This window comes from Podarcis liolepis, assembly GCF_965112155.1.
Source record: "Podarcis liolepis genome assembly, chromosome: 1".
Taxonomy (NCBI): domain Eukaryota; kingdom Metazoa; phylum Chordata; class Lepidosauria; order Squamata; family Lacertidae; genus Podarcis; species Podarcis liolepis.
The window spans coordinates 47,935,417-47,961,194 of NC_139554.1; the positions used below are offsets into that span (position 1 = coordinate 47,935,417).

At 43.1% G+C, this 25,778-nt stretch overlaps 1 protein-coding gene across 8 annotated transcripts in view; it reads left to right on the forward strand.

Moving 5' to 3' along the window:
- ACTN1 (actinin alpha 1) overlaps positions 1 to 25,778 on the forward strand; it is an 88,918-nt gene that overhangs the window by 23,223 nt on the left and 39,917 nt on the right. For all 8 annotated transcript variants that reach the window (XR_014527024.1, XR_014527025.1, XM_083506838.1 and 5 more), the window contains exon 2: positions 24,177 to 24,291. Coding sequence is in view for 5 of the 8 variants with exons in the window: in XM_083506838.1 (XP_083362964.1) it covers positions 24,177 to 24,291 (115 nt within the window). In the remaining 3 variants the exon portion in view is untranslated. The remainder of the gene's footprint in view (positions 1 to 24,176; positions 24,292 to 25,778) is intronic.

Sequence of the window (25,778 nt, forward strand, 5' to 3'; positions counted from 1 at the left end):
TTCCTCTACCCACTTTCTTCATACCGTGCATAATTTTATACACTTCTGACATCTTGTCTTCTACTCCCAAATACTGAAACCTTTCCTCATAGGGGAGCTGTTCCATCACGGTAATTTTGGTTGCCCTTTTCTGAGAAACCCGAGGTCCACTTCTGCAGGACTAGAGAGTGTTTTAAATGTTTCCTCAAATTAGCTGATTAGTTGACTTCAGGTTGTTCAGTTACTGGAAGATAATATGAACAGTTGGTACTTGAGACAGGACTGCTTTATGTCCTTCTGGCGTTCACTGTGAAAGGACTTAGGCCCCAAATATCTGCAAGTCTACCTTATTCCCTTCAGACCCTCTGAAGTGTTAAGATCACACCACTCTCGAGACATTTGTGGGGGTAGCAGCCACAAGCTGTGGAATTTCCTTCGCACATGCATGGATGTCCATAGGTGTGGGCAGTTGTCCCCCCCCCCCTGGATAAACCACCTGAGATATGAGACAAAATGTATAGATACTGTAATAACAATAATAATAATAATAATAATAATAATAATAATAATAATAATAATAATAATTTATTATTTATACCCCGCCCATCTGGCTGGGTGTCCCCAGTCACTCTGGGCGGCTTCCATAAAAACCAAAAATACAGTAAAATATCACACGTTAAAAACTTCCCTGAACAGGGCTGCCTTAAGATGTCTTCTGAATGTCAGGTAGTTGTTTATCGTTTTGACATCTGCTGGAAGGGCGTACTGTACTCACACTATATAGCCTGCTCCCTGCCTTTCTATATTTTACTCCCTCCTCCACACAAAAAATAAAAATTCTGCAGATGCCCATGTCCACAGAGGTGCAACTGCCACCTTCATTTATAGCTTTAATCATTTTAGCCCTGTATTACTGTGGTGTTGCAACCTGCCCATGGACCTTATGGTGAAGGGTGGGAAAGAAATCCATTCAACAACAACACTAACACATCCTTATCCTGCTCTGTATCGTTGGTACCTGGGCTGGCCACTTGCACATACCAATTCTACATAGTTGTCTAGCTTGCTTGGCTTTCTTTAATGCCACTCCTCACCCCCTAAGCCAGTTTGTGCCAGCTCGATACTCCCTGCTGATATGCTTCTTAGCTGCTGCTCCCCATATATAGCCCATTGGATTCTTTGTTTGCCTTGCACTGCCTTGTACTGAAGCAAAACTCCCCTGAACCTTTTATGGTTCTCTGTAAGCGTTAAACTCCTATTCCTCTGGAGCAGCATAAGTACTTTCAGTCAAGGCACTGCTAAGGACAGGAGAATTCCTCCCATCTGTGGCTGCAGGAAAATAGTACAGATGCTGGCACAATAACTTTGCAGGGTGATGCCATGATTGCTCCCACTTCATTAGACCCAGCTCTAAGAAACATAAATCTTCCGTGCCCTTAATGTTCCTGCCCTCTTTTGAAGGCCATTCCTGTTTCTTGCGCTCAAATGGTATTGGCAGCAGAAGACAAAAGGTTGCTCACATTAGACATTTACTGAAAGGGTAATTCTTCTAGCTGTGAGAGCTTCTGCATATTTCAGTTGCCCTGGCATAATAATTGCCAGTTGTCTTTAGATGGAAGCCCTGCTGCAAATCAGGAGGGGCTTAGACTTCGTGTGACTTCTGTGGAATGCAGAAATGCTGTGAATATGCCCAGTCCAGCTTACTAACCTGAATTTAAGATTTATACCTGCAAAAAAGCACTTAGTAATAGGAGCGAATGGAGGCTCTCTGTGAAGTTCATCTGCGTGTTGATTAGACTGCCACACAGCTGCTATGGTGTCGGGTTGTCAAGGTGCTGGGAATGTTTACATGCTCAAGGTTACCTCTGTCTCTTGGATACAGGACTGACTTCGATGACTTTTTGCTTGCACTCATGCCTCCTCCATAGTACCATTTTAGCATTTTTAGTTTTGGGACTATTCTGCTCTGCCAAAGTCACTTTTCTATCCAATGTGAAATAGAGAGTGTATCTCAGGCTGGCACACACCTACTCGCCCACCAGGTTTCTAATTCCTTGAAAGCAGGGATTGCATCATTGTTTGAAGGATATGCTGAAATAAGCATGGGTAAAAAGGTAAAGGACCCCTGGATGGTTAAGTCCAGCCAAAGGTGACTATGGGATGCTGTGCTCATCTCGCTTCAGGCTGAGGGAGCTGGCGTTTGTCCACAGACAGCTTTCTGGGTCATGTGACCAGCATGACTAAACTGCTTCTGGCTGAAATAAGCATTTCACCTCTCGGATCCATATGGGGACTAGTTCTGCTCTCATACATTTGGGATATGGGAGATAGCATAATCTGGAAGCTGGTTCAGAAACTTGTCTGCTGTTTGTGGCACCCCAGAGTTCAGTTGGGGGTCTTCCCCTCTCTACCAGTCACTTCACATCTGTTGATGTGATTTTAGGCACTCTCTTAGCACCTGACTCCAGTAAATCTGTTTAAACCTATTGCCAGTAGCATCCCCTCCCCCCGCAACTTTATCCCCAAACTTCAGACTGATGAGCCAGTGTGGTGTAGTGGTTAAGAGCAGTGGACTCGTAATCTGGTGAACCGGGTTCGCGTCTCCGCTCCTCCACATGCAGCTGCTGGGTGACCTTGGGCTAGTCATACTTCTTTGAAGTCTCTCAGCCGCACTCACCTCACAGAGTGTTTGTTGTGGGGGAGGAGAATGTTAGCTGCTTTGAGACTCCTTCGGGTAGTGATAAAGCGGGATATCAAATCCAAACTCTCTTCTTCCTTCCACAATAATGTATCCCATTGCACATTTCCTGGATTGGCCATCACATGTGCTTCTATGTTCCCCATGAGGGCATGAAGCTTCACAGCAGAAAAATCCTGATCCATCTGGTAAACACTCCCCCTGTCTCGCACTGTTAACATTTGGATCAGCTTGCAAGGGGAGGCTATTTTGGCAGCATCTCTGGCTAGCAGTATGTGCTCAGGCCCTCCATGTTCTTTAGTTTCCATGGCAATCACAGCTAGCCAATAGCCTTACCCTTTCCCTGGGCTCTCTCTTAGTAGGTGTCTCTCCCACGAGGTTCACTACACTAAATCATCTTCATAGAGCAAGGCAGCTTCTCCACCTTACAAGGAACTTCAATTTCTTTCGTGCAATTTGGTGTTCTGTTTCTAAATTTGTATTGTTGCTGAAATACATCTCCAGCACGCTCATGAATTTGCCGCCTCCTACCCAAATTGGCAGCATCCACTCCTCAGTCTTCTGCCAGTCTTTTTGTATGAAAATCAGCATGAAGTACACATAGGCTTGATCCTCCTTCAGAGATGGGTTTCATGTATGTTGGCCTGATTAACCTCTCCAATTTTCAGTTTATTTAGTCAAACAAATGCCTCCTATCCAGAGGAGGGAAATTTGTGCCTTTTTTTACCTTTCTGTATTTTTTGTACAAATCTTCCTTTTTTTATTTCCAGCAAGTTGATGATACAAGATGCCAACAACCTGGCAAAAATGTTCTTTGCATGCTGGTTCCCCACCCACTTACCTCTCTGCGTGCAATGATATTAGGAGGAGGGAGGGGACCCACCTGCTCCCTTTTCCCTCCCTATCCTTCCCATGCTTCCCTGAATATATATTAGACAGGGATCTAGGGGAAGGGGATGGTCCTAAATGAAAGTTCCCCTGACAGAAGGTATTGAATAGCCTTATGCTGTATTATAGGGGCAAATATGCTTTTTTGGGGTTCATTTTAGGCTTCCATAAACCAACTTTCCATTGATATATGATGTGGCTTAAAAACATGAAAAATGGAGAAATAATGATAATGCCAGCAATAAATAAATAGAATAACAATTGATTGGGGGCATCAAATCCACCTTACTGCCTTTTTGAAAGTTTGAGTTGGCCACCCAATGAACCTGAAGAGAGGATTTGTTTAGAATAAGAGACAACAGATTGTGAACTTTAAAGAGATTCTTCATCAGATATAAGCGGTCACATAAACATTGGTTAACCATGCCAATGGTATACCATTAGTGTCGTTAATCCCTTTTTTGCTTGGTGCCATGTGTTGGTCTGCTGAGCAAAGTATAGAGATATTTTCCCCTTCTCTTCCCACAGTTAGTGCAAAGATGGCTACATCAGACACAGTGTCTCTCTTGTCAGTTATCTTGCAGCATAAGATGATGTGCTGAGGAGGCTGTGTTGGAGATAGGTCTCTGTGTGTCCTTCTCCTGTTACGAAAGTGTCATGGATTTCACCAACACCATTCCCATACTCCACAGCACCAACTGTGAAGAGCTGCCCTGAAGAGTACAACTTTGAACACAACACTTTGTTCCCATCTCTCTGAAGCAGGGGAGACACTGCTCCCTTCCAATGGCTAGTATTATGCATGGAATATATATGCATGGATAGATAGATAGATAGATTGATAGATAGTTAGTTAGTTAGTTAGTCATGGTCACACTCTAAGGTGAGCAAGAAGGGTGGGAGACCAAGGTCAGCAGAAAAGAGAGGAGACAGGCTCCAGTTCTTGTTGTAATAGGCTGCTTATTTTGCTCAGCTATAATTTGAGGCTGGCGTGTTTTGGAGATAAATGTCATTCATCAGGAGCAATAAACAAAAACAGTGAAAATAAAGATAATATACAAGGACAATATTAATACTTAATAATGTAAAACCTTATAAATTTTTTAAAGTAATACATTCAAAAATTACTTATCAAAAAGACAAGTTAAGATACATTATTGCACTAAGGAAATACATAGCATGCATATCTGAAGGCAGCCCTGTTTAATGTTTGATGTTTTATCGTGTTTTTAATATTCTGTTGGGAGGCACTCAGAAGTGACTGGGGAAACCCAGCCAATAAACTGGAAATTTAACATCAAAAATCTATACAACTTCCATTCTGTGTTTATATCTCTTCTCTGGTGCAATGGTCGCACTCTAAACCGAGTGTTTACTAAACACAGTATTTCACCTTTTCAATGATGGTTCAAATACAAGGCCATGTAGTTAATATTTATAATGAATTCCTATATCTGAACTATTAGTCCCTGAACTCGTGAGAACCGTTCCTTTGGAAAATGGCAACGAATTGTGTTTTACTGCCTTTGTTGTTGTTGTTTTTAAACAAGGGGGGAAGAAAATAGGCTCCATGCTAAGCAGCTTAGGACATTGACCTTCATATAATCCAAACAGTATTGTTTGTGAGAACATAGAGATTTTCCTTAGCAGACAATGGGTTTGAGAAACAGTACCGACAGAATGAAATAAGACGTACTTCGGATATTCTGAAACTTAACAAATGAAGCTTAAGACCTACTAAGATGGCATAATGGGAACAGCCACGTCTGTAATTCATATATTTGCTTCATTCACTTTTAAAGTTGGATATGGGGGTTCTCTAATTTTTACAGCAGAAGTTGTGCAAGGGCAAGTGGAGCTGAAGCCTATTTTCTTACTGCTCTTGAGTCATTTTGGGTGTCCTCAGTCCTGTTCCATTACCAGAAATGAGCTGAACTAGGAAGAAAAATGTCTTACGTGACAGAGCACAGTTAAGTAAGTCAATGAACATAAGCAGCTGCCTTATACGGACACAAATTGTTGATCCATCTAGAAGTAATGTAAGCACACCAGCAGGAGCGCCAGATTGTTTCTGCTGGTGTGTTTGCACCACATCCCTCTCCCCGCTGCCTCATCCCAACTCCTGGCACAGTCACTCAGACCCATTCCATAGTCTAGTTGTACAAAGACCTCATGGTGTTACAACTTGCAGTTACAGTGCTCCCTTGGTTCTCAAATGCCTTGGTTCTCAAACAACTTGGAACCCTAACACTGCAAAGTGATCCAGTAAGTGATCCAGTTTGCGAACTTTTTACGGAAGTCAAACGTGCTCCCTTTGGAGTGCTACACTTCCAATTTGAGTACCACACTTCCATTTGGAGTGTTATGCTGAGGTCTGTCTGTTTTTGCTAATTTTTTTTGCATTTTTGTGGCTCTCTTTTTTGGTGTGTGACTGCGTGGAACCCAGTGCAGCTACTGATTGATTGTGTGACTGCAGTACATTGCTTATTGCTTTTATTTTATGGATCAATGATCTTGTTAGATAGGAAAATTCATACTAAATTGCTGTTTTGGGGGTTGTTTTTAAAAGTCTGGAACGGATTAATCCATTTTGCATTACTTTCTATGGGAAAGTGTGGCTTGGTTTTGGAATGCTTTGGTTTTGGAATGGACTTCCGAAATGGATTAAGTTTGAGAACCAAGGTACCACTGTATTCGTTTCGTACACTTGTACCCTGCTTTATGCCCAAGGAGCTTAAGGCAGTGTACTTGGTTCTTCCCTCCATTTTATCCTCACAACCACCCTGTGAGATAGGTTAGGCTGTGGGATGGTGAGTGGCCTAACAGGTGGGTTTCATGGCTGAGTCGGGATTTGACCAGGGCCTTCCCAGTCCTGGGCCAACTCTGTAACCACTGTACCACATTAGCTCTACAGATCCTTGGCACACTAATAAAAAGTGTTAAAGCTGGCTGAAAAGGGCAGCTGATTGGACCAGTAGCCCACTTGATCCAGTATCCCTATTGAGGACCAAAGTAAATTTAAAGGGTGATTTCATGTATATTTGTGAGGAATCTGGCCACAGTTGAAAGAGCTTCTCAAAAGCCAATCAGTAAAGGGTGGCTGAAGTACTGAAATGCTTCAGTTTGGCTGCGGATGTATTAACTATACTAATGTGTAATCCTTTAATCCCACTAAGCATTTTACTTCAGTGACAGACACTGCAGTTAGCAAGTTCCACTGGCTAAGAAAGCGCTGAATGTGAAAACCTTGTTTTCTGTCAGATCTCTTTCTTTTTTGCCTGATTCTTCCTCTGGTTGTAAGGGGAATAATTCCATTGTGCTCTCTTAAACTTGTCAGTGGTTAGAGTGTCAGACTAGGACCTGGGAGATTGGGGTTCAAATCCCTACTTGGTCATTAATCTTACTGGGTGACCTTAGGGTTAGTCACTTCCTCTCAGGGTTGTTGTGCGAGTTAAGTAAGGAGGTGGAGAACCAGGTACACCACCTTGAGCAGGTGGGATATCAACGGAATGAATAAATAAACAATAAAAAAAATTGTATGGATCTCCCTTTCAGACATTTTGGCACTCTCTGAACACATTACTCTGCTCACCCAACCCTTAAAAAACGAAGCCATTTAGCATCACTTTGCACCTTGGCACATTTCATTATTCAGTATTCACAAATGAGTTAGTCATTGCCTTAATTCTGTTTGTCTTTTTAAAACATTAAGGCATATGTGTCCTGTGGTAGCTGAGAGAGAGAGAGAGAGAGATATCACAGTTTATAAAGAATGAAAGAGGACTGAATGCAGACTAAAGGTGAAAATATATGTATGAAAAGCAAAAGGTTTTCAAAATAGTAGGAAACTGAATTGAGAAAAGGTTGACTTCTCTCTTACAAGTGACACTATTTATTTGATGTGGAAGAGTAGGAGAGAACAGAGATCCGCAAAACTCTTTAAACTTTTTAATTTTTTTATATGCCACTTGATTGTAATAAAACTTCTAAGCAGTTTACAAGAAATGTTGAGATTTTCAGTAAAAACATCATCCTACATTGAAAAGAGAATTAAATTGACAGTAGACCCAGGGATTTGTCAGTTTCCATTTTGGCAGTTTGGCCTAGACCTTTTCTCTCATTGCCACTATTTGCCTCAGTCCCTCGGAAGTTAGTTTTGGCACTGAGATCTGACTTACATCTTCAGCTGTGGAGGCAATTCATTCAGCTTCTCGGAAATCTCCTTTTCTTTCTTTAGCTTACCTTTGACTCGCTTCCCAACCCTTCCTAGGGTCTCTTGCTACTAAAATATCTAAATTAATTTTTGTTGCCTGCCTTTATATTTTTAGCAATGTGCTCAAATTTTTTTTTTTTTAGCATTCCTTCTTGTCTGCCTTCATCCCCCCCACCCAGCCAAGGTTTGTGTTCATTTTTTTGTTCTGCTCATTTGGAAAGACTTCCATTTTTCAAAGGAAGCCTTTCCTCTAGTAACTTTTTTGACTCTGCTCCTTAACCACGCTGGCATCCTCTTGGTCCTTGTGGTACCTTTCCTGATCTGTGGTATACACTCCAGTTGAGCTTCTAATAATGTGTTTTAGACAACTCCCAATAATTTTGAAGTGATGTGGAGCCTTTCAACTTCCCTTTTACAAGAATGCATGATTTGATGTTTAAATGTAGGTTGTAAACCACCTTGAGATTTTTCTTCTTAAAAATATAAAATGGTATAGATGTGAAATGAATTAATAACAACCACAGTAATAATAGTTAATGGAATTTGTAACCCTTGATATATGGAGATAGCTGCCAATTGTTTGTTTTAAAACAAATTAAATGGAGAATTTATCAATGAACAGTAGGTATATTGAGCCAAATGAAGCCCCCGTGGTTAAAGGCGCAATGTTCCTTAATTGAGTGTCAGGGGCAAACATTTTTGTGGCTACATCAGCAAGGCTTTTGCTCTCAGCCAGCAAGTCAGTTCTTAAGAACATGAGTGCAGCCACATACTGTACTCGTTGCAAACTGTATGTTCTTGTAGATTCATAGTTATGCTTGAGGAGGCTAGAACAGTTGTTTTCTTGACCCCAGGACAACCCACTATGGCACAGTGTGAAAACTTTTCCTCTACAGTTGTGCCAATCTCTGATTTATGACAGATGTCACATGCTCCATTCTTCAGGTTTCATAGCAGGGGAACAATAAGATTTTCTCCTTAGCCTGCCCTTTTTAGCTAAGTAGAGCTATCACTTATGATCACCATCAGGGAGGGATTTTTGCACCCTGGTTTATATTTCTGGCAGCTGCGTGACAAAAGTGGCAGAGTTGGTAAAGTTGTTGAGCAAATAACTAGAAGAATTTAGACAAAAAAAATGAGCGGATAAGTGTTTGAACTATGGAAAATTCCTCTGCTTTCAGAATGTTGAAAGACTAATGTCTGGTTTATGAGCCCTTCTGAAATTGAAGTTTGAAACCCAAAGTTGGCAAAAGAGCTCCCATGTTTTAAAAACAGAGTGCAGAATAGAGGTGAAAAAAATCCATCAGCATCTGATTTCATTTAGAAATGTCTGTTTCAGTGATGGGTGTGTTTATGCTGAAGAGTCTAGCACACAGTGAAAAAAAATCCTAATGCTCTCAGCATCTGAAAGCACCTTGGAATTAATCCTGTCTTTTTTTCTTTTTCTTTTTTTTTGTAAAAAAGCAAAATTAAAACTAGCTTGGCTGCTGCCTCTTATCTGGGATGGTCACATCCTATTCTAGTTGAGACCTGGGTACCTTGTAAGGCAGGGTGGCCCAATTTTTCATACCAAGTGGGCCACAAGAGTACTTCAACACAGAACCCATGGACCATAAACTGTCTGCCTTGTTGGGGGGTAAGGGGAGAGAGGTAAAAATTAAATGCCCCCCTCAGCTCTTGCACTGCCTTTTTTGGGAAGGGGAGGGGTCCTAGAGCCCTCACACCTTCTTCCAAAGCTGGGAAACCACTAACTAGTGTTTGCGAATGAGACATGGATGGGGATGCTCATTGGTCATGTGGCTGAGGCCAATGAGAGTTTAAGTCCAACAGCCACAGGTCCTCCAGCCCTGTTTTAAGTTAACTCCCTGCTTCATTGCACTGCTGTAGCTTTCCATCTGCTTCCTATATCATCCCCCGCATCTAATATACTGTAGCACAGACTTTCCCAACCTGGCTACAGCCGGTGGCAGTTGTCCAAAACTTCTGGACGGCACCAAGTTGGGGAAGACGGCAGGATGTAGATATGGAATAGTTTTTGTCTCCATTTTTGTAGCCTCCTAACAACTCTGTGAAAGGGGGGGTCAGATTGGCACCCATCTAACTTTTCCCTGCCACAAGGCCTTGAAGATACTAGGCTGCTGTCCAAAACTCAAGGCTTCACCCATTCCCAAAGGCAGGAGGGGGCACCGTGTGTCATTTGCCGTAGTGCTTCATGATCAGCATGAAACTGGGATGCTGACATGGTAAGCAGATCATGGGCAAAATTTAATTGGAGTTCAAAAGTTAGTCCAAAGGCTTCTCCCCAGCCTTGCCTTCTAAGACTTTTTTAACTGTGTAAAACTGGGGAGGGAACCCAAGATTGTTAATATATAGGAAAGCACAGGCTTTGTTCCCGACGTGTGCTACACTCCCTTTTCTTTTGTTCCTGTATTCACACTTCTCTTCACTTCTGCTTTGTTTTTCAAACGGTGTCTGTCTGGTCATGTTTAGAATCCAGAAGAACTGTGGAATTTAACACCTAGCCTTCTGCAGGTTTCCCTTCTGCATTTCTATTCTGTCTTCTTTGGTCTTGTAAATCTTGTGGCTGTAATTTTAGCCACTGCTGCTCAAACTCCTTCCTTTCTAGTATTTGTAATCTTTCCCTGCTGTGCCATATGTTAAATTACTCTTTTAGCCGGATACAGTAGCACAATATTGGTAACCTAGTCAAAGAGTTATATGTCTGTCAGATCTGAAGGGAGGAATGATTGGAAACTTCAGAAAAGTGGGACTTGGGCTAAAAAACCAAAAAAACTTTGAATAAATGGAACTATTTCATGGATCCAGCACAAATATATATATATTTTAATTAAATGAATTTTGTTCTTGGAAAACTTAGACTTTTTTCTTCTTGAAGCACACTGGGATGAAAATGTTTTCTGAAGAGCTGGATTTGGCCACTTAATACTATGGATTTGTTTTTGTTTGCATGCTTTCATTTATTTTCCCAATGACCCCTGGCAAATTTGTTTAAGATGAAACAGCATAAGTTCAGTGTTGATGTTGGACTTTTCTTGAGTCATTTTTGCCAGTAACTCTACTTAGTCCATTCCAAGCACTGGCAGGAGCCTGGAGATCTTTGGGCAGACCATTGATGCTTTTAGCCCTCATGTGTTCAGGCAAACACTTGAACACAACCTGAAGGACAGAGAGAACACAGGGACAGAACACCCTCAATATATTGTGCCTGGTAATGCCCCCCTCCCATTTTGTGGTTGAACCTGCAACACTTTAAATTCTCCAAATGTACTCATCAACCCGCAAAGGTTGGGGCAGGGGTTCAACCCGCGGCTCCGGAGCCGCATGTGGCTCTTTTACACCTTTGCCGCGGCTCCGGGGCGTATACTAGTGAGGGGAGGAGGCGCATTGTGTGCCCCGACACTCCCCACTGTGGCGGGCGCTGTACTGGCTGTGACGTCGCATGGGGGCGGTGCGTGCGTTAGTCACGCACCGTCCCGACGTCACCTTCCTGCCCACTGTCAGATCACGGCTCCGGAGATATATTTGTTTTAAATGTCGCAATGGTTTTGCGGCTCCCAGTTTTTCTTCTTCTTCGGAAACGGGTCCAAGTGGCTCTTTTTGTCTTAAAGGTTGCAGACCCCTGGGTTGGGGGAACCCTGCTTTAACCTTATGCTTAACCATTTGAATTTTCTCCATTCCTGGAGTGTTGGACAAGCACACAGTATGGACAAAAGTTTCCAGGTGACCAGTTGGCCATGCTACTGAAATTAAGAGTACTATTAAGCAGTTGAATATCCTGTCAGCTAAGATACTATTTTCTCTTTGTATTTCTGGTCCACTTTCCACAATGTTCCCTCCCCTAGTTCATTGGTCTTGGTACAGCCTTTCACCTTTTCCAACTCGGCTTTCAGTAACTGGAACCAGTGCCTCTCCTTCTCTAAACTGAAAACTGTCACCTTAAGAAGATTTATGCATGGGTGAGGGGAAGGAGGTCTGCTTAAAATGCTGTTAAAATTGGTGCTGCTCACTATTAAAGACCTGGGCATTATAGGTCTAGCTAACCCCCATCTTTTAAAGTTGCAGGTTAGTCTGCAGTCATTTCGAAGTTAGTCATTTCAGAATTCAGTGCAAGCAATTTCTCTTGTGTGCCTTTTTCTGGAATGAAAGCTGGACAAAACTGTTCTGCCTGTCTCTGCCATACATTAGGTATGCCTGGTGAGCATGCTGACCCAAGAAAGGTTTTCGAAACTGAAAAGGTGTGAAAAATCAAGTTAACTGTCAAAACAGCTTTGCTTTGCAAAGAAGAGAGCTAATTGCAGTTTTGGCTCCCAACAAGTCAGATGTGACTGGAGCATTACAAATATTTTGCATTGCCAAATCAGTTTTTTATTGAAAAATACATGGGTTGCATATGGAAATAAATTAGGGCATTTGTTATCTAGATTACTTTCTTTGGCACTTTTATAAGATATTGCCCCTTACTAGGGGTAGGTTTGCTAGCTACCCTGAGGCTGTGATCAATTACTTCAGTAATTCTGCTTCCTCTCCCTCTTCCTCCAGTCCATGCCCAATTCTGACAGGGACATGGGGCTCATGACAGCATAGCATTACAGGAAGAAAAACTCAGTTTAAAATCTTATTGCTTTCTCTCATGCCCCAGCTTGAGGAACCCTCTTCAGCGGATGATCTGGCGATCCCAGATCGAAACATAGCCTGTGTCAAGGGACTGTGAGGTAGACCGGGGGTGGGGTCCAGACCCTCGGCGATCCATCCTTTCATTCACAACCCAGGTAACCCCTTCTCAGCTTCAGATGCCAGGTAGGCACCAAGCCCTAGGGAACAGAGGTGCCTAAAGGTGTCCAAAAACACTTTAGGAGTAAAGGAATATTTGTGAGTAAGCTACTGTATGTGAATACACCAAATCTGCAAGCAGTAAAGATGGCTTGCAGCTGTGTCGTGAGTGGGGACTCAAATTAAAAGCTCTTAGTTCCAGACCGAGTGCTAGAGCAGCATCTTTGCTCCAGTTCCCTGACTTCTGTTTATCTAGCTTAGCTGGTCACTAGATATCCCCCCACACCCTGTGTTTGGATTTTGGACTGTTCCTGTGTTGCCTGCATTTTGGCTCTGACCTTGCTTCTCATGCTAGTCTTATATTTGGACTTTTCAAGATTGGGATGGCCCTGTGAGCTCCCAGCTGTTCTTCCTGTGTGGCACCTGGAACAGGACATTTGCTGATAACTCTTTCAGACTCCACATTATTTGATCAAGTTTAATGAGATCATCCAGCTTCTCTGCTGTATCAGGTGATGTGTACATACTGTACATACAGGAAGCATAAACATAGGATGCACATTTTATAAGCACATTTACTAGCAGCACTTCTGTGGAACATCCAAAATATCCTGAATGAAGAGCATTTAAAACACACAAAATATGTCGACGAGTGAAAGACATTTATGTGGCGGGAGCTCACTTGGTCCCCAGAGCTCCTATGTAAACAGCAGCTGTGTTGAGATCAGTCCAAAGTTGACTGTTCCAGGTTTTGGCTCATAACTGAAAGAGAATTCGGAGGTGTAAACATTTAAAGGGCCGTGATACACTGCCCTTCCTCTATCTTGAATCACTTACACAAACAATAAACTAATAGTACTGTCATGGGGCAGGAGCAGACAACACATGGGGAGGCAAAATTCCAAGGCTCTAAGATCCTCAGAAAACTTATTCAAAGAGATCATGATTTCATCAGCTTCCTCAGGAATTTATGCCTTTCACTCCTGCCAGGTTTTCCTGATTACCAATCTTCTTTCCTCACCCCATAGAAATGAATGAAGCAAAAGTATTAATTCATTTCTATGGAGCAGGGGAAAGGGGTTGCAAATACAATCAGGAAAACCCTCACACAGGAAACACAATTTCCATCTTACAACGTGAATAAAAGAAGCTATACCTGGAGGGGGACTTATTTTTGTTTACGGCAGCAAGATAACTTAGCCCTTCTGGGTTAGAAGCTTCTGACTGTTTCAGGTGGTTGTTGTTTTTGATATGGTGTGCCCTTTTGAATTGCCCAGTGAGAAGACTGTAGAATGCTTAGCTCTCATACTGATTCTATGGTTCTACAGAAATACACAGTTTCTACTTTGCCCAGTGATTGCACCAGGTTCATTCTAGTTGAACTGGCTTAGGGATTATTATTTGATCATCTCGCCATGTGCTCTGGTGTTTGTAACTCCAAAGTATTGCTACCGGACACTCCAAGCTCTGCCGAGCAGTTCAAGATTTCAGCAGTCTTGGTGCTCAACCAGGGCTGGTGTTTCCTTCGGGGGAAATGTGGCATGGCAGAAGCTGTAGTGTCTTTATGAAATATGGTTTACTTCTACATATTTAGCCCCGAGTCTGGATGGAGCGAGGGATCAGAGCATCACATCTCATGAAGGGCTTCCTCCCTGTAACAGCGCAGCATTGGATTCAAAAGCAGCCCAAACGCCATCTCTCTGTCTCCTCCTCACAGCTTATCTGTCCCTCAGCCCGCATGGCCTCTGGCTCCACCCTTCTTCGTCCCCAAAACCCTTGCTAAAAATGCAACCCATGCCTCAAGTAAAAAGGACATTTCCCTCCCCGTGGTAACATCACACCCCTTGTAACCCTGGCAACCTCCCCCTCCCAACTCTATACTCTATAACTCCCAACTCTGCTATACTCTTTCGCTAACTAACACACAGCTGGGGGAGGGACTCCACCCCCCTTATTGTTTTCCTGTGTGCAAGGACACATAGCTAGCCCTAGCTTGACTGAACAGCTGCTTTACAAATATGGTGGCCTCTTGTAAGTGACAGGAAGCTTAGGCCAAAAGGTGAAAGGAGGGGCAGACAAAATATTAAGGAGGTAAAGAGAGAGTAAAAGAGCAGATGTAAAGGTCAGTTAAAACTGGAATGTCACATTGAAAGCTGTCAGGAGACCAAACTGCCTGTTTGTCTTTTTAAATAACTGGCATTTGTATGATTGCGACGTCGACATTTAGACTGCAAAAACTGTTAAAGGACTCAAGTGAATTATGACTTCAGTATTTTTTTTCCCTGCAGTGGTGAGCTCCTCAGTGTTATTACAACTGTTTGATGGTCTGCTACTTAGTGATGAATTAATGCAGCTTTTACAAAGCAACATAATGGCGGGATTTACATAATACAGGAATTTACTGTACCTTTTTTATTTCTTCAAAATGGTGCCGAGAAGTGAGTTGTAATAAAATTGTAGGAATAAGGGCAGAACAGCCAAAGCAGCTACGTTACGCTGAGGTTGTCCTGCCCTCTCTGTAATGTGCAGTACAACTTACTCCTACGTTCCTGTTATTGTTGCCCAGAGCATTTGCCCTCTCCTGCTAGTGACAGCCAGTGATGTGGGGGCTGGGAAAACCCAGAGGCAGGGATTTTGCCCTGAGTGAGGTGCCAAGAAGTCTTCAGCAGGTAGGAGTTGCAGGCTCTCATTCAGAGGTAGGATACTTTGGCCATGATGCTGACCTTAGTCAAGCCATGCTAGTGGACCAATAGAGCCTGAGGAAGACTGTTGAATTTATAGCATCCCTTTGAGATGCTTGTTTTTTACCTTCCGATATGTCTACTGAGTGGGTAATTTTGCCTTCAGCAGTATCAAGGGTGCATGGCATATTTGTTATCTTTAGTCTTGTCTTTGTTTCATTACTGGGCATTTATGAAAGTTGTGACACTATGACTTTCTTTTGCATGTGGAACACTCAAACGTTTTGTTGCTTGGCTCTGACGTACCTGTTAATACAATGGCATTTGCTTTGTGAGAGTGGGAAGGCTTGCTTGTCAGTTGGCTGGACTGCAATATTGCCCAAGGCAGAAATGGCTAGGAATGATCTTCTGTGATGGTTCTAAATGTGAGTTGTATTGCCTGGAAGTTCATGTTTTATATTTGTGGTTCTGACTGAACTTGTTACCAGTAGTTGGAATGAAACAGAGTTGGGTGCCCATTGTACAATTGCAAAACATTTCCCTTGTTCTAAAGCCCTATGGAGATAAGTGTTTGCATCAAAGACGCAATGTTCTAAGGCAGGGTGCAAAGAAGTCAGATGAATGTAATGTCAGGGACACTTGACAGCAGTCTTGTTCCCATAGAGAGGGCAACTCCTTTCAACAGCTGTGGGGTTCAGCCAACCTGACGGAACAACTTCTGTCTCCATTCAAATTGATATGCTCAAAGCTGATGTTTCTGCCTGTATGGGACTTATATTCCCACGCACCCCTCCATCAGGTTGATGGCAAGTTTGGAGGGGCATGATCTAGCTTGGGAAATGGCATAGAGTGAAAGGATTAAGCACCACTTCTTTCAGTGCTGCTGCTAAGATCAAAACTGGAAACTTCAGTTGCAACTTTATTTTATAAAAAGTCAACAAGAGCTGACCTTTACATTGTGTTTGTTTGGTTTGGTTGTATGTTGTTTACCACTGCTCCGTTCCATTGTTGCAAGCAGTTATACCCAGAGTGGCTGGGGAAGCCCAGCCAGATGGGCGGGGTACAAATAATAAATAATTGTTGTTGTTGTTGTTTTGCAAGACCATGGAGCCTGCCACCAATTCTCTGTTCCAGAATTGGTCTCCTAAGACAAATTTCTCCTGAGAGGTTTCACATACATGGTTACTCTTGTAAAAAATCTTTGGAACCCTGCATGGGGAAAATGTGATTTGATGTGAGCAGGGAGGACGGGGACTAGAAGCAGCTTTTTCCAAAATAAAAGAGTATCATGTTTTATTTATTTGTCTATTTATTTATTGCAAATACTCGTATCTCCAAAAGAAGCCCAGGGCAATATACAACAAAAGATAAAACAATAAAATACATAAATAAAGAAAATGCATGGGAAAGCCGAAAATATCTGTAAATGAACAAAATAATTCAAACACAGAATAGTCCACTGTGGTTAGGCATTATAGAGCAAATTGTAAAGGCTGGAGGTAAATGAAATTGCCTTCAACTGATGTCTAAATGCAAACAAGTAGGACAACAGTGGACATTGCAGTTAGGGTGGCATTGCGGAGAAGGCCCTGCTGCATGTTCCCAAATCACAAATCCTAGGGAGGACTGCAAATAGACACACCCACCCTGGTAGATTTAAAAAATTGAGCCAGCTGGTATTGGAGGAGCTTCCGAAGATGCTTGTGTGTAACAGTTATTTAGGACATCCAGTTCATCTGCTGGTTCAGCGATGGCATAGGAGCAAGATAGGAAGCTGCCTTATCTAGAGCCAGACCTTTCGTCCATTTAGCTCACTGACTGGTTGTGAGTCTCCAGGGTCATCCAGCCCTGCCTGGGTGATGTCTTGTTGAGAGGAGGTTAGGATACAAACAAGCAAACAAATCAAAAGTAGCTATTGCAACATCCTCTGTAGCTTATCCAAAACAAAATTTACTGAGGCTCAGCAAACGACAAAAATAACATTAGTCTACTTTTCATTCATGTCATGGCAATAAAGTGTGCACACAAATGTACACATCAAAAGAGTGGTTGCCATGGCCAAACTCTGTTATCTGCCACCTTCCCTATCCTTTAGTTTGAAAGACTCAAATATCAGAAAGTCCAGCCCTGATTTGGGCTTCATTCTTTCTTCCCTGCCATGCTTCAGGTAGGCTGTCTGTCTTTTTATTTATTCATTTTTAAACAACAAAGCACCGCTGTTAAACCATTAAAGACTGTAAAATACCTATGTGGATGGTGGTGGAGGGGAGATGGGATCACAACATCACAGCTGCCAGCCAATCAACACTGCGTGTGGTTTAAGTCTGTCACAAACCTGCAGAATCCCAGTGGCAATGAGCGTGCTTCACTCCTACCCTGCCCTCCAGTGGGAGCCTCTGCTGGATCTGGGTTCCTTCTATGAAGAACATGTCAGGATCCAACCCATTATTTATGATTACACTTTAGTGTCATTCCTTCAAGGACGGTGTACATGGGGCACCTGTTTCGTCCCCCTACTTTTATTCTTGTAGCAGTCCTTCAAGGTAAATCCATGTGAGAGATGGAGGCTGGCCCCAAGGTCAACTTCATGACTGAGCTGAGTTTGGTAGCCGAATAATTATTATTGTTCCTGGAGAACCTGCACAGCTGCTCGCAAGAATCTCAGGAAACACAGGTGCTAGTATTCCGCTTATCATCTCTTCTTGTCCCTGTCCGTGTTTGTAAAGGAAGTGAGTTTGGCATCTTTCAGCAAACTTTCCTTCTTCAAAAGATTTCCCCTCCCACACAAGCACAACACCCCTTCCCATAGGAAGTGTGGCAGCACTTACTGGTTTCCTGCTGCTGACTGGCTTCTGCTAGGTGTAATTTAGTGTTGTACAGGGGAAAACAATATTGTTGTCAGGAGGGATGTTATGGTCGGGTTCTGTAATTCCATGTGCAGCCGGACTTTGAAATGTCTCAGCCAAGCGAAATCTACGGTTAGAGGCAGTGTTGGACATGTTCGGCACGTACAAGTGAGGCAACAAACCGAATCAAGTTGCTTTGGTTTTCAGTGAAGAAAACGTGGGTTTCTGCTTCAGTTTGTAAAGTAAGGCCTTGTTTCATAGTCTGCATGCCAGTATTGTTTGAGGTGCACAGAAGAGTCCGTGGTTTGCAGAACTTAGCAGAAGAACCTCTCACATACAGCCGCCAACTCCTTTGGGCAGTGAGGGAAATGGAAAGCAAGTTGCCAGAGTGCAGGAGGGAGGAGAGAAGGGGCAGCACCTGCTGCTGAGTCAGCTGGGTAGTGAGCACTGGCTGAGGAACAGGGGCGGATGGGGGAGTGTACTGCCCCCAGCACCATCGGGGAGGGGGTACCATCGCGGCCGCCCCCCAACACGCACCGTGCACCATGCCCCTGGGACGCGCGCCATCCCCACCCCCACCTGCTCTCCACCCCTGGTGCCAAAGCATGCAGCTTGGCCACTGATTGTGAGTCCACAGATATAGAAAAAAGTGCACACTCACATGGAAAAGGCAATGGCTCCTGCCCTTTCTGACACATGGCAACGTGAACTAAATAAGGAGACAAAGCTACTGTTCAAAATCAAGTAGAATTGTGAGCATGTACTATTGGATTGCTGTGATATATTTGACATTATTGACTGAAGTCAATTGAATGTTAAACGGTGTCGATCGACCACTTTGTCTTAGAAACCATAAGTTCAAATGCAGTTGGCCTCCAATCAACCATTTGGCTGCTTGCTTGCTTATTTATTTATTTATTACATCTCTAGACCCACTTTCCCGCCAAAGAGCTCAGAGTGTTGCACATGGTTCGCCAGTCTCCATGTTATCCTTACAACAACCCTGTGAGGTAGATCACTCGAGTCTATGGTGGCCCAGGATGATTCAGTGAGGTTAATGGGTGGGTTGGAATTTGGACCTTGGTCTTCCAGTTCCTGGCCCAACACTCTCCTATACCATACTGGCCTTTGTGGCTGACACAAAATAAACTAAGATGGTAAAAATGGAAGGTTTCTGCCAGGAGCTTCAAAAGGAACTCTCCAAACCAGGTGAATGGGCAACAAAATGCCAAAGGTAGTTCAAGGTAAGTAAAGTGCTGTTCATTGGGGGGCAAAAAACCCAAATCCTGGCTTTACTGTATAAATTGACTGGGTCTTAACTGGCAGTTACTGATCAGGAAAATTATGTTGGAGTCATGGTTGATAGCTTATTGAAAAATCTGGTTTAGTCTAAAATAGCTAGAAGTTACTAGGAAAGGGATTTAAAAAAAATTGCCAGTATTGTAATGCTCTATATACAAATCTATTGTGGAGTCAAATTTGAGATACTGTGCAATTTTGGGTCACCATGTCTCCAGAAGAACAGCTAGAAAAGTGTAGGAAAGGGCAATAGAAATTATTGGGGGGGGCCACTTTCCCTACAAGGAAAGGCTACGACGATTGGGGCTTTCTTGTTTGGGGGGGGGAGACGAATAAGGGGAGACATTACTGAGATTGTTCACTTTCTTCATTCTGTGTATAATTTTAGCAAATATACCCCCCTTTCTCTCAAAGTACTAGAACCAGGGGCCATCTGATGAAACTGAGTGGCAGCAGAGATTAAGGTGGAAGGCACTTCTTCATACAATGCACAAATAATGCATGGTTTGGCTTCCTGGGTCATGCAAACCAGGGCATAGGGGATCGTACTACAAACATTAGGAGCACACACTGGTGGCTTCTGGAACATGCAGAGTTTTTGCCTTGGGGCAGGACATTACCTATGCTGTCAACTCCATCAACCTTGTCTCTAGTTTTTCTGCAGTAACCACCATTGGCCTCTCTGCTCTTAAGGAAGCTAACAGTACAAAGGCTATCCCAGCACTCACATTGCTCAGGGAACGAAGAGCACAATAGCACGTTCCTGTTTGCAACCTGCACTTCAGTTTTTTATTGGAGCTTTTCCTATTTTTGACCACAATGTGGCTAAACCATCATCCTTGCATTGTGTGGTTAGACTGCAGAATGTAGCTGTAACTTCATAAAAACATCTTGCTATCAGCATGTATATTGCCATTCTTCTCTTAGCCTTTGAAAAGAAAGTTTGTCTCTTCTTTATTTTGTTTTTAAAGAGTAGCTTGAAGAACAGTGATCCATAAAACATGTTGAGATTTGTTGTTGTTTAGTCGTGTCCAACTCTTTGTGACCCCATGGACCAGAGCACCCCAGGCACTTCTGTCTTCCACTGCCTCCCGCAGTTTAGTCAAACTCATGCTGGTAGCTTCGAGAACACTGTCCAACCATCTCTGTCGTCCCCTTCTCCTTGTGCCTCAATCTTTCCCAACATCAGGGTCTTTTCCAGGGAGTCTTCTCTTCTCATGAGGTGGCCAAAGTATTGGAGTCTCAGCTTCATGATCTGTCCTTCCAGTGAGCACTCAGGGCTGATTTCCTTCAGAATGGATACGTTTGATCTTCTTGCAGTCCATGGGACTCTCAAGAGTCTCTTCCTGCACCATAATTTAAAAGCATCAATTCTTCGGCGATCAGCCTTCTTTATGGTCCAGCTCTCACTTCCATACATCACTACTGGGAAAACCATAGCTTTAACTATACGGACCTTTGTTATGTTGAGATTATTGTACTGCATTTCTTAGGTAGGAGTATTGTATCTCATTCCATATTTTCCTTAAACATTTTTGGTTTAAGATTATTAAAATACTAATTCTGCACCTGGGTGGTTGCCCACAATTTCATCTTTTTTCTTGGTTGGGATGCAGCCCTCTTTTCTTTTTTCTTACCTTGTATCAGCAGGTGAAGCGAATGTGTTTTCCTTTTTTTCCAAGGGAAAATCCTAGGTTTCAGTTACATGGTCCTGTTTCAGATCTCATATCACGCGCTCAAATTAATGCTAGTCAGAGGCACAAAACTCTAATTTTAGTCCATTCATCATTCTCCTAATTAAGAGCCAGCTAATGAGTTGCCAGCTCAAATGCTTTCCTTTCATTTCATGGTGCTTTCCTCTCCTTAAAGCTGCATAGGCTGAGACAGGCTTACGCCTGCTTCCTATGGAGCAATAATACGTCTCTTACTGTTTCCCCAACCATTCTCTGTATGGAACCTTTACTTGATGATTAGCTTCAGATCGATGGCTTTTCTCCAGTGCAGCATAACTGTCTTATTTCTAGCTACTACGTGGCATAATTCCTCTCCACCCACTTGGTTAGAAATCACTGGCTCTGCCATTGAAACAACAGTTTTGCTTGCTCACAGGATGGTAAATTGTAGCCAGTGGCTTGCACCGCTGTGAATAAGAGATAAGGTGGATGGAGCACACAATAATTCCTAGCCTTGTGTGTTATGTGTGTGTGACACTGTCCTTCAGTAGCCATCTCAGAGCTTAGTATACAGAAGAGTCAACATGATTGTTGAACAATAGAGTGGTACCTCGGGTTAAGTACTTCATTCATTCCGGAGGTCTGTTCTTAACCTGAAACTGTTATTAACATGAAGCACCACTTTAGCTAATGGGGCCTCCTGCTGCCGCCACACTGCCAGAGCACAATTTCTGTTCTCATCCTGAAGCAAAGTTCTTAACCTGAAGCACTATTTCTGGGTTAGCGGAGTCTATAACCTGAAACGTATGTAACCTGAGGTACCACTGTAGTACAGTTGAACCTGATAGGTGATGTCTTTGTGGCTCAGAAGAAAATGAAATACATCTTGTTGCTTTGTAACTTTTATAGAGATCTCCAGAGCTGATTGCCCCAACAATAGCCATTTTGGATCCCAGGAAATGGCTTGCATATTACACTTCTCATTTCTTCTCTGTTACAAACAGAAACCGTAGCTAAAATTATGTTGAGTGCAAGTAGGACACTGGCTGAAATCTTTTCCCAAGCCGATGTAACCAGGGTCCCTACCTGTCAATAGAGCCATTTGATATTGTATCTCATTTTTGTATGTTAACAGATGTTTGAGTCCTAGTGCAAAGTCTGTTGACTGGTTCAATAAACTGATTGAGCTGTACAACCGAAGCTATCCGTTAAGGGTGTCCTTTTGTTTTCAGGCAGCTTTTAAGTTTTTGCGAGGTTTTACTATTGATTTTGTTGGGGCTGTATTTCTGTATTGCTTTCCTCTTTGTTCTTTTATTGTGAGTAGCATTGTTCTTCTTGGAATTTTGAATTTTTGCTTTTTGATTGTGAGGCATCCTATTGGCACTGAAGGTATGGGATATTTAAAAAAATAGAAATAAATAAATATGTAAAGCCAGCTGCCCTGTTCAAAATGTGGCTCTTAAAGCAACTCTTATCTGCTTTCCTCCCCTGGCAGAAGCACACCTGATTTCTTTTTTAAAATCAAGGTTGTTGTTTTTTAAGTGAATGGATTGCCCAACATTGCACCTGTAAGGAAAAGAAAACTGTTCCCAAATTCACATGTGTGAGAGAGACCTTCTCAAATGCATGCCCTCTGTTACTTTGAAACCGTGACTGCTAAACGCTGCTGACTTCATTAGAAAGCCTGGCCACCTGTGAAGAGGGTGGGTTGTGCACCCTAACACAGTGGCCCATGCAGCTGTCTGGAGAACAGCATTGCCCTGAGGTTTGCCTTCACAGATAAAGAGGGACAACTGGGAATAGGTAAATTCCTTCTCTTGCAAATAAGCCAGCCGAAATGACTGAGACAACACTTAAAGTCAACCTGCCTGTCCTCTTCAAAGGACAAGAAGTTTGCCACGATTCTAGCTTCTGCTTTTTTGGAAAACAGCAGCTATTCCCCATCCCTCTGACCCTGTCCTTCCCTCCTACATGTCCGCTTTCTAAGTTTTCCATCCATCCCAGCACCAGCTGTCTGTTCCATAGCAGAACATGCATAGATCCTTGCATGCATTCATGCACATGCACTCTGTGGTTTGGGGAACTAATCCAACTCTGGCATTAGAAAGGGGGATGGAGTAATATTACCCTAACCCCACACCCCACACACATCCCAAAACCACACAGGAATTCCCCATACAAACCAAGCAGTTGTTATGCTGTAACAAAGTTGAGGTGACTGGGTAAGTGGGGCAGTAGTCCTTGCCCCCAGTCCAGTGTGAATAAATAATATCTGTTGCTAAAGAGCATTCAGCCCAAACGTGACTTGCTTGGTAAGGGGAGATGTTCCACTGTGTCAGGATCCTATTCCCCCTTCTAGGTGATCCATGCAGACCAAGACGGCTTGCCCTATACTCCGAGAACAACTGCTGTAGAATACAATGGATAGCACGCAAGAGTTGGAGAGAAGGACCTACCTGTTTCCTAGCTTTGATAAAGAGACAAGCTTGCAAACCTCTGGCCTGGAAGGGAGCTTCTGAACCCTTGAAAGCAAAACACCATGGAGAAGATTTGTCATTTCTACAGAAGCAGTATGGTGGCAAAAGCTACACTTGCTAGCCTTCATCCTGCCATTCAGCCACTTAAGATATTGGCGGTTTTCTTGCAATCTTGTTGTTGTTGGCATCCGTCTGTCTCAGTAGACAATGAAGGAAGTGCGCCTTTGAGAGTGAAGTCAAACCGCTGGAGGGTTACAGCGTCTGCTGTGGCTTGGAAATCATAGCCTTGTTCGGGAAAAATGAGTCTGCTCTCTGTTTTTGATCAGAAGCCTATTGGAAAACAGTAAATGAAGGAACCCTGTTGGGAGGGTATCCTTGCATTCAGATCTGTAGAGTACATTCAGGCTGCATGGGCCAAATTGCCTTGAATTTTTCCTCTTGCCAGCACTCATTCTCACTCATGGCCTTTTTATCTCCAGGACGTTTCTGCCCTGCAGAACTTTGATATAATTATTCCCTGACACTCACCAACTAAATCACAGCACCAGTGCTGTTGAAATATGGGTTTCTTTTCAGCAGCCCAGTATGTTCTCTTTGGAGATTAATTATTCCCTTTTCTTCTCTCTTCCAGACATTTACAGCCTGGTGTAACTCTCACCTCCGCAAGGCTGGCACGCAGATTGAGAACATAGAAGAAGATTTCAGGGATGGCCTTAAACTTATGTTACTCCTGGAAGTCATATCAGGTAAGACAGCCATTGTGCAAAGGTTAAATGCTTTGGGGGAAAACTCCAATCTAGTGAGTCTGCTAAAGTACAGGGGCTAATAGTTCAAGCTTGCACAAAGGTAAGGAAGAAAAAGCAAGTGTGGCCATCTTGTGTACTAGCATCATGGACTTAGGACATGGTTTGAAATTTCAGCTGGAAGGGGGAAAATAACCTCAAAGATACAAAAGATGGGGATCCAGTGGCATGCAGTGCCATTAATTAGCAAAGTAACTTTCATTTCCCCACATTGCACCACCGTAGCAGTTCCCGTAAGGAACCCGTTCTCCAACTTCGTTATATAGTCCTGTAGGGCTTCCCAGGTGTGCTTGTTTCTGTCCTTGTTTCTGTCCTTGGGGAAATGCAGAATGTTCTTCCTTCCCATGCCTGATACAAATGGGTCAGGGTTCGAAAGGCTGCAGAATGCTGAAGCGAGGTACTGAGAAGGGAATCCATGAGCCGTGGCTTCTTTTGATGCTTGCCAGAAACCAGCTGAGTCGAGTCCCTCGCATTATTTATTTTTGTCTTGTTTATCTTGTTAGTGAAATGCTCACTCATGCATAGGGAAGGCGGTGAAAGCTGAGAGGAAGCAGTGCAGAGAGCATGATAGGAGGGACACAAATGACTGAAGGGAGAATGTCTGGGTGCTTTTCTGTTTAGAAGCGGCATGTGCCTGCCCAGAACACATCTCTTGTCTCCTGACATTCATTTCTCTTTCTGTGCTTTTTTATTTTTTAAACATGCAATCTTTTTGAACCCAGCCAACATACTTTAGGAAAGTCCCTTGCTGCATGCCTGGCACTGTGGCATATTCAGTCTTGTAGCTGGGACCAGGCATTCTTGATCTCTTCAAGGCCACAATGACTCCTCTTTTCCTGTAGGAAAAAAACCCAGCTTGGAAACCCCTTTTTTCCATTTAGCAAAAGAGGATCACACATAGACCCTTGTCAAGTGTCGGTGATCCCCTTTGAAAGTGTAGGACAAGCGCCCACTTTGTTGTGGCATCGTGTGGTAAAAAATGCCATGGCCACAGAAGAAGTCAATAGGGTCTTGTCAGAAGAAAATGGGGCTGTTGTTCTGTCTCTCTCAGCTTCAGTTTTCATTGCTCTTGGCTGCAGTTCAAAGTAAACACTAAGTATAAAGGCTGGGCACGCAGTAATTTAAAACGAAAGGGTAAGTAACAGCAGGAAAGCAAGGATGGTGGTGCCCTGAATCCTTTGCTGTGCAGGTGGGTTCATACCCTTCTACGAGATTTTTTACTGATGGCCATTTGTCCTGGGACATATTTAAAAGTGGTCTTGGTGAAAATATGCGCATACACTTCATACAAAAAGTGATGTGGAGCCAAGCCTCCATATACAAGTGTTAATCTTGCATTTAGTTAGAAGTGTGCTCTGCATGAAGGCAACTGAGTGCAATATTTAAAGCACTTGGTTTTCATTTGGCTGGGTTCCTATAACTGTCCAACA